General features: G+C 41.1%; 1 protein-coding gene across 2 annotated transcripts in view; it reads right to left on the bottom strand.

Annotated features, from left to right (window-relative positions):
* COL23A1 (collagen type XXIII alpha 1 chain) overlaps nucleotides 1–13,990 on the bottom strand; it is a 333,055-nt gene that overhangs the window by 37,888 nt on the left and 281,177 nt on the right. For both annotated transcript variants that reach the window (XM_045027550.1, XM_045027549.1), the window contains exons 6-8: nucleotides 11,807–11,833; nucleotides 8,100–8,126; nucleotides 7,033–7,059 (exon numbers count right to left, since the gene is read on the bottom strand). In XM_045027550.1, the coding sequence (XP_044883485.1) occupies nucleotides 7,033–7,059; nucleotides 8,100–8,126; nucleotides 11,807–11,833 (81 nt within the window). The remainder of the gene's footprint in view (nucleotides 1–7,032; nucleotides 7,060–8,099; nucleotides 8,127–11,806; nucleotides 11,834–13,990) is intronic.

Genomic DNA, 13,990 nt, shown 5'->3' on the forward strand with positions numbered 1-13,990 from the left:
ACTATGCAATAAATACATTATTCCAACAAGACACAATGGAAGATATAGCCCACTGGAAGATACCCCCCGATCTCAAGTTAGCAAATATATTTCCTCAGTAGATATAATGAATATTAATTCATTCATCTGCCCCCAACTCGCTAATAAATCTCACAAATGTACTGGATGAAAAACAATCTAATCAAGCAAATGTCACCATTCATTGCTGCTTTTTTTAAGCTGGCATATGTATCTATCTATAGAGAAGTGCAAAAGACATTTAATTTCTGAAGAGACAAGGTGGGTGAGGTAATATCTTTTATTGGACTAACTACTGTTGGTGAAAGAGCCAAGTTTTGATCTCCACAGAAGTTGGTCCAATAAAAGATATTACCTCACCCACCTTCTCTCTGATATCCTGGGCCAAACACAGCTAAAATAATACTGCAAACATTTCATTTCTTAAGAGTGCTCTTTTTTTTAGATTCAAGTGCATGAAACTTTAAGTCAAAATATCGTGAGCTGAATGTAGTTACATATGACAGATGTGTGTTCTAACTTTCTATTGGCAATTTGAGTTTGGCGAGTGCAGATCACCTAGTTTTCCTTTCTTGAGAGAAGAGCAAGGAATACTATTCCAACTTCCGTCTCAACTACAGACTGTGGGAACATTTTTGTCAGCTTAACCATGCAGCCTGTTGCTTTCCAGTGTCTGTTTCTATAAGTTCCCAAGGCACCAGAGGGATATAACACACATTATCAATAACATCTTTCGTCAAGGAGCACTGACAATGCTGCGGACAAGTGCTGAACACTTAACTGAAGGTGGAAGTGCTTGGTTATTGGCAGCTGAGTGCGTATGAGACGGAGTTGCACAGTTCTTGACACCTTCATGACATGTCCAGATGATAACTCCTGTCTCCTAAACTGCTAAGCCAATATGATATCAATTAAGCTATCATCAACCAGGCTGTTACCTCCTGACAGGGAAGCGGCTTAGTAATTTTTGGCAAAGCTTACAACTTTTCCTTTAACTTTCCCTTAACCTGACGTCCTTCAATGACTCCCACCATAGTAACTTTTGCCCAGCTGCTAGGAAGTCTATTACTTGGGCCAGTCAGTAATGCACACACAAAAAGCATAATGTTTTCTCCTTCCCAAGAACAAAGCACATCTCTCTGGCCACACACAACATACTTCTACTGGCCCAAACATTCCCAAGTCCATCACTCACTTGAGTGTAAGCCACTTGTCTACGCATGTGTATTGTCAGAGAAAATGAGATCATATGATGTGGGACAATTTATAAATCTAGAGTGGATAAAATGGGGGCTTGAGTAGAGAGAATAACCACACCTCTGGGAAATAGAACTGCATATTTAAGTGGTGGGTAATAAATTCCCTATGGTAACATCCAGCTGAGGCCAGTTCATGGGGTCCAACATGAGATGAATATCTACGGTTCATCTCTCTCAGTAAATAAATTAAAGAAAAGTTCACAGCTAAAGTTACTGATCCTGAAAAGACTTATACATACGAGTAGCACTACTAAGGCTAGTTACTCGCACATATAAGTGTTTGCAGAATTGGCCACTCAGTTCTCAAAAATTAGCACATAATACCACCTGTATAAGGTAACTACATGAGCAAGAGTTACATCCATTTATGCAATTATCTGTTTTGGGCACACATTTTACATAGGTGCCAGTTATAGAAAATTAAGCCCTAATAAAGTTTATTACACCCAAGAACAGAAATAGAGTGCATAGCAATGAATTTTAGTAGTTAATTTTTATCTGCATTGATCTCATTTTCATTGTTTGTTTTCTCGAGAATATTCATGAGTATTTATTTTTTCTAGTCTTTCCATACTCAACATAGTGATACTATTTTTGTATTAAGCTTTACATTAAATAGGCCCTTTTCCCAGCCATGCTATTTTACAGATCAGGCTCTTATTGGATACATTACCAGTTATTTATCCTTTTTGATTATTATTACCAATTATTTATTCTATCTGATTCTTTTTGATTATCATCACACAGAGCTGTGACACAGCTTCCTCTATCAGCTAGGAAACAAAGCTACCACTGAGACAGTAGAGATAATAGACTAAAAAGCAACAGAGTCCTGTGGCACCTTATAGACTAACAGATGTATTGGAGCATGAGCTTTCGTGGGCGAATACCCACTTCGTTGGATGCATGTCGTGGAAATTACCTGCCTCTGGAAATTTCCACAACATGCGTCTAACGAAGTTGGTATTCACCCACAAAAGCTTATGCTCCAATAAATCTGTTAGTCTATAAGGTGCCACAGGACTCTCTGTCGCTTTTTACAGATCCAGACTAACACGGCTACCCCTCTGATACAATACAGACTAAGTTATGGAAACAGAACTACTCTAGGCCAGATGGTATCAAAGGACAGTAAGCTTTAGGGACAGGAACAGAGATCCTGAGCAGTGAGTAAGTGCCTTAGAAACCCAGACACATCTGATTTATTTGTGAACCACAAACTTTTAGCACCAGAATCTGATTGCTTAACTGTGCTGCCGAGGCCCCAGAGCCAGGGATTCCCCAGGGACACAACACATTGAGAAATTGGGGCACAAACATATTTCATACCATGGACACTTCTGAATGCACATTGTTTTTACATGTAATTGACAACATCTGTGAATTGTTTTCAGCCTATTTTTAGTTATATAAGACAACTGCTGCACAACCACTCAGGAGGTTTTGTATTTAATCCACCACCACAACACTCCAGAAAAAAGCAGAGCAGCTCATTGGAGAGTCAAACCTCGTCAATCACTAGACTCCTTTGTGTTTTTCTCTTGTCAGACAGGATCTCCTTGTTTGTTTGGCACTTTTTTAATCTAGCAGAAAAAAGCATAATGAGATCCAATGATTGGAAGATGAAGCTAGACAAATTCAGACTAGCCAGAAGGTGCATGTTTTAACACTGCAGGTGACTAACCACCGGAACAAGTTACCCAGGCTTGTGGAGGATTCTCCATCACTTGCAGCCTTTAAGACAAGACTGTACAATGCTCACTTTATATTTATTTTTGATTATAAGTATTTGTACTGTAAAAAAACAAAATAAATAGTTTTTTCAATTCACTTAATACAAGTACTGTAGTGCAATCTCTTTATCATGAAAGTTGAATTTACCAATGTAGAATTGTGTACAAAAAACCTGCATTCAAAAATAAAACAAGTCTGCAAGTCCACTCAGTCCTACTTCTCGTTCATCCAATAGCTCAGACAAACAAGTTTGTTTACATTTGCAGGAGATAATGTTGCATGCTTCCTGTTTACAATGTCACCTGAAAGTGAGAACAGGTGTTCTCATGGCACTATTGTAGCCAGTGTTGCAAGAAATTTACGTGCCAGATGTGCTAAAGATTCATATGCCCCTTCATGCTTCAACCACCATTCCAGGGGAAATGCATCCATGCTGATGAAGGGTTCTGCTCGATAAGAATCCAAGCAATGCGGACCGACACATGTTCATTTTCATTATCTGAGTCAGATGCCACCAGCAGAAGGTTCATTTTCTTTTTTGGTGGTTTGGGTCTGTAGTTTCTCAATTGGAGTGTTGCTCTTTTAAGACATCTGAAAACATGCGCCACACCTTGTCCCTCTCAGTTTTTGGAAGGCATTTCAGATTCTTAAGCCTTGGGTTGAGTGCTGTAGCTATCTTTAAAATCTCACATTGGTACCTTATTTGTGTTTTGTGAAATCTGCAGTGAAAGTGTTCTTAAAATGAACATGTGTTGGGTCATCACCCCAGACTCTATAACATGAAATATTTGGCAGAATGCAGATAAAACAGAGCAGGAGACATATAATTCTCCCCCAAGGAGTTCAGTCACAAATTGAATTAACACATTATTTATTTTAATGAGTGTCATCAGCATGGAAGCATGTCCTCTGGAATGGTGCTGAAGCATTAAGGGGCATACGAATGTTTAGCATATCCACCACATAAATACCTTGCAATGTTAGCTACAAAAGTGCCATGCAAATGCCTGTTCTCACTTTCTGGTGACATTGTTAATAAGAAGACGGCAGCAGTATCTCCTGTAAATGTAAACAAATTTGTTTGTCTTAGTGATTATCTGAACAAGAAGTAGGATTGAGTGGATTCTGTAGGCTCTGAAGTTTTACGTTGTTTTGGTTTTGAGTGCAATTATGCACTTTCATGACAAAGGGACTGCACTACAGTACTTGCATGAGGTGAATTGAAAAATACTATTTCTTTTATCATTTTTTCAGTGCAAATATTTGTAATAAGAAATAATATACACTGATTTCAATTACAACACAGAATTTAATATATTTGAAAATATAGAAAAACATCCAACATATTTAATAAATTTAAATTGGTATCCTATTGTTTAACAGTGCGATTTAAACTGATTAATTGTGAGTTAACGGTGATTAACTGACAGCCCTAATAATTTTGTTTGTAAATAAAGAAAAAATTTCATTCTTCACCCCAGAGATGCAGAAAGACCCTATCACAAAATTCCACAATCCACAACTGCACGGTGACAAGATCCACCAGAGCTTTAAACCCTCTTTTTAAGGTGCACTCAAATTTAATTCTAATAGTCTGCTGGCTCAGTTTAACAGGGGCTCTGTTCTCCCCCTCAGACACACTCCCAAAACACTTCTCCTGCAGAACATAGTTAATTGCAGCAAGTTCCCAAGAATAAGCTTGTGAGGAAACAGGGAACTCTGCAGATCAACCATCAATTTCCCTAGAAACTGTTGTGCTACACAGACAATGATAGCGTATCCCAGGGGTTTGCAACCTTTCAGAAGTGGTGTGCCAAGTCTTCATTTATTCACTCTAATTTAAGGTTTCGCGTGCCAGTAATACACGTTAACATTTTTAGAAGGTCTCTTTCTATAAGTCTATAATATATAACTAAACTACTGTTGTATGTAAAGTAAATAAGGTTTTAAAAATGTTTAAGACGCTTCATTTAAAATTAAATTAAAATGCAGAGCCCCCTGGACCGGTGGCCAGGACCCAGGTAGTGTGAGTGCCACTGAAAATCAACTTGTGTGCCGCCTTCGGCACCCGTGCCATAGGTTGCCTACCCCTGGCGTATCCTCACAATACACTTCCCACAGACAGTGCTGTGCAGTAACAGAGTAATTACCACACAAGTGTTCATTTAATTGGGTAATATGGAAAAGCCACTTGGGTGGTATAAAGTTCCCCCCCCTTTTCAGACCCCTTCACTTTATCCACTCTTCTCTCCTTCATGTCCCTACATTGTGATTGCTGCTCGTTCCTCTGGGAGATGGACACCACTCCCTCTGGATGCCTACTCCCGATACAGCAGAGAGATGTCGGTACAGACTCTACCCTTCCTGCTGAGCACACTGATCCTTGCAACTGCTAACCAAAGTTCATGTCTGGATCTCAAGGGCCCACCTACCACATTCTGCTGGGCAGCTGGGCAGCCCTCATTTTGTTGCGGTTTTTTCCCAAGGCCTATGCATCTTTGATTGTGATCTGATGATCGCTGGAAATTTGTTTCTCTGCTCCCTATGTGCAGACTGTGACCAGCTCACATGCTGCCTAGCCATCAGTAATTAATACTCTTTGTTAAAATGATAATATTAACTGTGTGGTGCAGTCAGAGTGGCGTGGGATATTCTGAGACTCCAGAGATGTACAGTCTGGAGGAAGCCTAGGGTCCTGGATCTTCTTAAAGTGACAGAACCACTAACAACAACCTCTTCCAGCCTCAAAGGAAAGCCACCAGAATGTAAGAGAGTCTCAGTCTGAACACAGCGGTGCAAAGGAGAATGTTGTATATTTAATAATCAGGAAGGACCTATACAGGTTTCCTTAGCAAAATGCTTACCCTGCATTTAAACACAAAAAGATGATTCCAAGAAACCACACATCAAAGCAGCAGCTGAGCCATCTTCCAACAGCCAACTCCTAGGTTACTCGCTCTGTGTCAGCCTCTAGGCTTAGAGAGGTGCACACTAATTTAACAACGTTGAGCATTCCCAGGCACATCCAGCAGACATAGGAACTCCAGCTCAGCCTGTCTCTATACATTGCAGGCTAATTAAACTTTTACTCACTTGAGTAAAACATAGTACTGTGGAAAGCACATGTCTGATGGCACCCACACCACATCATGTCTTATTTCTTGACATGTTGAGCCTTCATTTACCATACCTGTAACCAGATGCTCCATTCTAGCTACAGGATTGATCCCATATATTTGTTGAAGGAACCTACACTGTTGTTCTATTTTAAATGACTTACTTCACAGGTTAGAAACAATATGCGTTTGTGTCATTCCCACAACAGGTCATTAATTTCCATATGTTATGGCAGAAACTTTTCTCTCTCCTCACTTGGGCTGGTTACCTTTATCCTCAATCAGAGGCAGCCCAGAGCAATTACAAGTGAGAATAGATCATGGAATTAATCCACAAGAATGGAAGAGACACCGAGAGATAACAGCACCAATAACCTCACTGGTACCTCACACTCCTACATGTGTCTGTTGTATCTACTTGCTGTCTCTCATCAAATACTTACATTGTAAACTCTGTAGGGCGGGAATAGAGTCTTTTTCACTATACGTATGGGTACAATGTCTAGCACAGAGGGGGCCCTGATCCCTGACTGACGACTCTAGGTATGACCACACTACAAATAAAGAACAATAGTTGTCTCAAGTGAAACATGGAAGCTGACGGTATTTCTTTGTTCTCCTTTCTCAAACAAAAGAAGATCTAGTAATGGGAAACCAATACAAAAGTGACCTGGGCTCATAGGACTGAAGGTTCTTAACTAAAGCTTTCATGTCTCCAGTCCAGAATTATCAGGGGAAGAAAAATGATGCCCAAGAATCAATACTGATGGCAGAATACAATGTTTTCTAAATCTTCACTGCATTATACCTTGCACTGACAAATATTGCACATAGATTTGCTTTCCTTTATCATAGTGGGGTTTGGTTGTGTTTTAGAAAAATAAGTGAGTGCTACTGGTACTTACCCTTGGGCCGACGTCCCCTTGTTCACCCTACATGTCACACAAAACAGCAAGGTACAGCAATTAGAGTTCAAATCTCAGACATGCAAGACAGAGTGCAAGGCCAGTAGACTGTGGAATGGTACCCCCAGGGAAATGGCAAGAGCCCCATAGCCAGGGGTGGCTCTATGTATTTTGCCCCCCCAAGCATGGCAGACAGGCAGCTTTCAGCGGCATGCCTGTGGGAGGTCCGCTGGTAACGTGGATTCGGCGGCATGCCTGCAGGAGCTCCACCGGTCCCACGCCTTCAGGGTACCCGCTGCTGAATTGCTGTTGAAACTGCAGGACCAGCGGACCTCCCGCAGGCATGCAGCCGAAGGCAGCCTGACTGCTGCCCTCACAGCAACCGGCAGGCCGCCCCAGGCACGTGCTTGGTGCAATGGTGCCTGGAGCCGCCCCTGCCCATAGCTTAACTCATTCAAAACCAGGCCGGACAAGGCCTTGAGACAATGTGACAGGGAACAATTCTGCATTGGCAAGAGATAAGCAGGTACTCCAGGTATTTTCCATTTCTAAGGCTCCCACAGCCACTGCCTGTAACCTACATGGAAAAATGGTGCCTGGTCTAAGATAGTTTTGTAGCAGTAGCCACCTTTCCATGGCTTTTCTAACTCTCAGTGGGGGAGATAGAGCATAACATGGAAAAAGGAGAGCACAACCACTAAGCTATCTGTGCTGCTGGAGAAAAGGATGGCATGTGGATGTCTCAATTTGTATGGGGATGCTTGTATGCTTGGAAGAGTTAGCATCTGCTAATTCGTTCCCCCGCTGAAGAGAGTGTGACACTATTTCTACCCTGTCACTTCAGAGCATTTCCTGCTGTAACTTTTTCCCTTCCATGGGTTTTGCCAAGGTAAAGGGAGAATTTAGCCTTATGGCTCCATGCTCCACTATGAAACAATTAGAAGACAGGACTCTACCATATTAGGTATTTTAACTAAAATAATCCCAGTGCCCAGGAAACAATAAATATTTGTTAATGCAGTGTAGAGGGCTTTTAAAAGATGCATTTTGGTGAGTTTAGTCTTTACCTTTTCCCCTTTTGGTCCGGGAGGTCCCTGTAAATATAAGTGAGAGCAAAATAAGAAAGCAGCATATATAATCAGCACACATGTCTTTGCTCTAGTGTCTTGACTAGAAAGAATAAGATTCTTTATTCATAATTTGATTCCCATTCAAGTCTATTTCTCTTTCTTTTTTATTAAGCTACATGTTGTTTTATATAAAAGATGCATGTCTAATGAAGCACCAATGAGATCATTATTCTGTTTCCCTCTCATCAGCAGGAACCCCCCAGACTAAAGAACAGAAAAAGCCTTTTAATCTGCATCTCAAGCACACATGATATTGATATTTACTATAAGCAAGACATTGCTTGAGCTATTAAACCATTTCTAGAAACACATGCTCAGTGTGTCATTACAGGTATGTTATTCCCAATTATACAACTGTTTGAAACATGTAAGGAGGGCAGGCTGCTGTCTTTGGCCTATTTGCTGTTTCCCCAAAATGGGCAGGAAGAGATGGGTTAGTTAGAGCCCCAAAGAGCCATGAAAAATGCTCTGATGTGTGTTTCACTCAAGTTTTAAGGCAAAAGAAGAATTTCATTTCCATTCAGCACAATTAATGGCATGAGCATTAGCTAAAGCAAGACCTCATGTGCCACAGAGTGGGGAGGAGGCAGTAAGAAAAAAGGGAGGCACAATGGCAGAAGCATTCGCCTACTTGCACAGCAGCCCATTCACTGCAAGTCTGGCCTTGGGCCATAGTGTTGGCCCCTTATTTTCAAGGGCATTCCATGGACAAGCTCAGGAGCGGCCTGGTCTCAGTATAGCCATTTGATGGGCTACGTTAGCCTTTCCTTTCCGTTTGGTTTTTGCCTCCCCAGAGGAGTCTCTTCCAGCCTTGGGGCTTGCATTTAACTTCTGACCATCAACATCAACACACGCACAGAGAGGAGAATGGATCCTGTACTGCATGTTGTATGTGTTTGTGGTTTCTGTTTCTTCTTTTAATTTATGGGTCTTCTTTTGCCTTAGGGTTTTGCTAATTTAAGGCCAGATCCCATTGGACAGCAGAATGCTCAGCATGTTGCACAACCCGGGCCCCTAGTTTCTTGGGTTTGGATTGTTTTTTAAAACCACATTTGACTTTTTTCTATTCCCATGTGTTCTCTGTAGGGATGGGCAAAAGCCAGAAGGGGCTGGCTCTTCAAAACTAATTCAAGATATTCACATCCAGTAACCATTCCCACCCTTCCCACTGCCACCAAAGCGTGAGGTGGGTTCGGAGTATGTAAAATGGTTCCAGTTTAAATCTATCACTATGTTTTTCTTTCTTCCCCTCCCCCTCTCTTCCTTAAGGACCAAAAAACTGAGGTTTCTTTTTTTTTTTTTTAAACATTTTCAACATTTGTTGAAATTAAAAGCATTACTGCTAAAGAAATTAATATGATTTGGAAAGAGAAAAATCAGATTCACTTCTTCTCCTTTTAGGCCAAGAAAACCCTGTAATTTTATTTTATTTTTTAAAAGAAAAAAATTAATCATCAAACATTTCTGGTGGGGAAAAAAGCCTGAGAACAACAAGTATGGGCCATGAGCTCCAATTCTGCAGGAGAGTCCATGCTGATGGATGCAAAGAGCCACACTGCAGGGGATTTAGGGGTCTGCCTCTGGAGCCTGTTGCAAGATCAGGGTTATAGACTATATTTGCTCTACACATGGACATCCTACTTACAGACATTCATAGATTTTAAGGCCAGAAGCACCCATTACAATGATCTAGCCTGACATCCTGCCTCTCTATATGTCGGTGGATGTTTACTATGTGGACCAAAGGAATTATTGGCCTGTAGAAAAGTAGATCACATTATAAAACACGTGGGTTTCATGCCCCTCTCCTCACTCAGAGTCCTATCCTGCAAACATTTGATTCCATGTGTATGCTGACAACAGAGGAGCCTAGGGAAATCTATTCAAACTTCTTGGCTAAAATTTCCAAGGAGCCAAAGGAAATTAGGCATTTAGGGCCAGATTTTAAAAAGGTATTAAAGTGCCTAAATAGGTGCCGACTGTGATGTTCAAAAGCACCTAAATCCCATGGAAATCAATGGAAGTTAGGTGCCCAGATGCTTTTGACAATCCCACGAAGCACCTACCTGCAGCTTTTGGCACCTAGATACCTTTAGAATCTGGCCCTTAGGTCTCTCAGCCCCTTTGAAAATCCCATCCGGTGTGTCCTGAAAACGGTGCTGGAAAACACACGAGACCTGGCTCTTTCACAAAACTTCTGCTATTTTTTTTTTCCAGATAGACCAAAAAATATTGAGAACAGCACAGAAAATTTATTTTGTGTATATAGCTATAAAAATAAACACCAAATTTTTCAAACCTCCAAAAAAGTTCAATTCTGGATTGGTTTGAATAATGAGCAAAGACTCTTGTACTGATCTAACTGGTTGGTTCACCCCCAATTGTTTTCTACCACTAGTCTTTTTTTTAATATAGCAACAGAAATAAAGCATATTTGCAGCTATAATGAAACATTCCCGAAGTGGCTAACAAAATATCTAGAACGACTTTACAACTGAATGAATTAGCCTCTACTACCTTTCTCAATAGTCACTTAATGATTTGTAGCTTGAAAAGATTTCAAATGCGGCCCTCTAGTGATCATGGAAGGAAATGCAGTTTGAAAACAAAATACAAGTGACAGTTCTTAAATATCCTTTATGTAAAAAATCAGAACTGACCAAAGTTCAGTCAGCGTGTTATCAAAAGGCTCTGCTTTTGTAAAGACAATAAGGAGACATGTACCTGGATTTCCAATAGGCTTCCAAGCAAAAGAAAGAAGTCAAGAGAACATCATGTAAAAATGAATTCCAGACTTCCCCATCCCAATAATTCACAAAATGCTACTTCAATAATCATGCACACTGAGACCAGTTCCAAACCACTCTGGAGAAATGTACACCCCTACTCAGCAGTGTGTGTATTCAGAGAGACTGGTCACTTTTGCAGTTTAAATACTTTATTATGACTTTTTACTCCCATTAGCACCCAGCTAAGAGTGTGCATTTGATTTTGTTCCCTCCAATGCATCAATGGAGTTGTTTTTTAAGTTCCAGTTACAGGGACAATCTGTGCAAACACATGGAAAGCAATGGGGTTCATCAGATGTTACTGAGGGCATAATTTGTTTTACCAGGGATGATGCTCAAGAAGGAAAGAACCCAGCTTTGCTTCCCAACCAGTCCCAAGTTGAGTTTATAGGGCTGGCACTTAGAAAGGCACATCTTTTTATTTGTAAACTCAGCACACTGTATATAAAAATTACTGAGACTCAAAAAAAACAGAACTCCAGAATGACAGCGTTACGTGACAGTCAGCTTTCAGAGTAAAAGCTCACAGAGGCCCCAATCCTGTAAAGTCTTACAAAAGTGCTGAACTTTATACACCGTGATTAGTCCCACTGAAGTCAACAGGGTTTCACCTGAGTGCTGCAATTTGCCCAGATGCTACCATTTGCAGGATCAGGGCCTATAGGATCCAATACATTTAGGATCTGGTAAATCCTAAAATCAGTCTGTGTTACAAAACAGAGTGACCTTGCTGTACTGCACCTTGTAATAATTATAATGCAGAGCTCTGCATTATATTTGGCTCTGTATGTATGTGTTTCATGGAGTAACTAGAAATAAATAAATGGTACATTTGACACTTAACGCACTACTTACTGGCTTGCCATCCAAACCAAGGGGCCCCTGAAAAGGGAAGCAAAGATATCAGATTACAAAAGGAGATTAATTTGTGAATGCAGCTATTTCAGTCATGCTCTAAAAGAGGCTCTAGATTAGAACTAGTGCACTGTGGATTATATTAATAGATCTTATCACTTTTTCAAGATTCAGTAATATTTCTCAAGAGAACAATAAAATAAAGGATGTCAAGTAATATATAATAGAGAGTATGAGAAGGTGTGAAAAGAAACAAAGGCATGGTGGGAAGAATAAGATGACTCCCTTCAGGCACGGTGCTTACATCTGTCAGGGATTTTTAAAGCACCTTGCAGAGCAGCACAGAACCCAGGATGGATCCCTCATGTGACTCAACTTCAGAACTGGGCCTTTATTTTTTAAAACAATAAGGACAAGAATTTATCATTTACCAGATTCTATGGGCCACCAATTGCCCTGCATCATTCCCGCTGACAGCAACGGGAGTCCTGCTGTGCACAGAGGCAGCATGTAGCATGGTACTTTAGTCCCCGATCCCAAGCACACTTACACGGATGCTCAGCTTCACTCATCAGAGTAGTTGCATAAAGTCAGATGCATGAATAAGTGTTTGCAGGATTGGGGCCTTAGCAATCTTAACTATCCTTTACATTTACCCTTCTAGGATTCCCAAAGGAAATGCACAGTAAGTACCCCGAGTAAAGGTTGATTTTTTATTTACAATCACTTCATCCTTTACATGGCTGTTAAATGTCATTAAACATATTAGGCCAAATTGTGTCTGGCCCTTGAGTGAGTGTACATGAGAAGGGGAGGCTACCGCTGCTGTCCAGGAGAACCTGTGCAAAGGCACTGACTTTAGTCCTGCTACTCCTCCATCAGAGCAGTTGAATAGTTGCAGTAAATCCCTGGAAGGACAGTTCTGTTCAGGGCCACCCAGAGGATTCAGGGAGCTTGGGGCAAAGCGGGGGAGCTGCGGCGATTGTACTCACCCGGCGGTGGTCTGGGTCTTCGGTAGCACTGAAAGGCCCCCCACCACCGTAATGCCGCCGAAGACTGGGACTGTCGGGCCAGGGCTTGCAGGACCCCTGTGGGGCCCGGGGCAAATTGCCCCACTTGCCCCCCCCCCCCCGGGCGGCCCTGGTGCTGTTACCGGCTGGTCTACTTGCCACCCAAATAACTTTGTATCTTCTGTAATCTGATTTATAACAATCTCCTAAACAGATAAGGGACTGAGGTCCCAATTCACTTGGCACCTGCTTAAGTCTCACAGACTTCAAAGGGGGTTAAATATAGGCCTACTTTAAGCACATGCTTTAAACACTTTGTTAGGTAGGTATGGACTTAAGCATGTATGAAATACTTTGCTGAATCGGGGCCTTAACAGGTTAGTTTTAAACAACTGTGCCTTGGAGCATAGCGATTCTCCAGTGGCAAAGTCTAATCCTGCTCAGCAGCATGACTTGCCATTCTACAGTCATTTCAGATGCCATTTATGGTTCAACTTCTGTTGGTCCAATAAAAGATTAATATCACTCACCTGGTCTCTCTCATATCCCGGGACCAACACGACTACAACAACACAGCAAACAACTTTATGGTTCAGCCTTTTCCCTATGATGGTGAGCAGCTGTCACTATGTCATGTGAGAAACCCAACTACAAGAACCATGCGATCCATATACTCATGCAGATGAATTGCTCATTTGTGTCCCCAAACATGCAATTTTGATCTACAGTATGTTCCTATCACTGAATGTGATGTTGCTTTCATCACTTCATGGTAATATAAGGGCCATGGTCACTAAAATTATAAAAGAGCATTGATTCCAAGCTATATTTCCACATCACAGCTACAACTGTATGACATATGTCTCGCCTCTCTCTCTCTCTCTCTCTCTCTAAGCAACACTGGGCTGAATTCTGCTCTCACATGACAGTGATGTAAATTTGGAGTAACCCTTTTGAAGCAAACAGAGTTTGGATCACTCCTGTACAACAATATATTGTCAAGATTCTCCAGATTTCATAAAGCAAAAAATAGGGTAAAACAATTCAGTTCAGCTGAAAGTCATGTGATGTTGTATTTAATAGAAAAAAAAAGTCAAAAATTGTGTAAGAGAATCCCAAGCAATACATTAAAAAGTCTCTTTCCACCTAAACATTTGTTAACTTTGGAAGTAAT

This window comes from Mauremys mutica, chromosome 8, assembly GCF_020497125.1.
Source record: "Mauremys mutica isolate MM-2020 ecotype Southern chromosome 8, ASM2049712v1, whole genome shotgun sequence".
Lineage (NCBI taxonomy): Eukaryota > Metazoa > Chordata > Testudines > Geoemydidae > Mauremys > Mauremys mutica.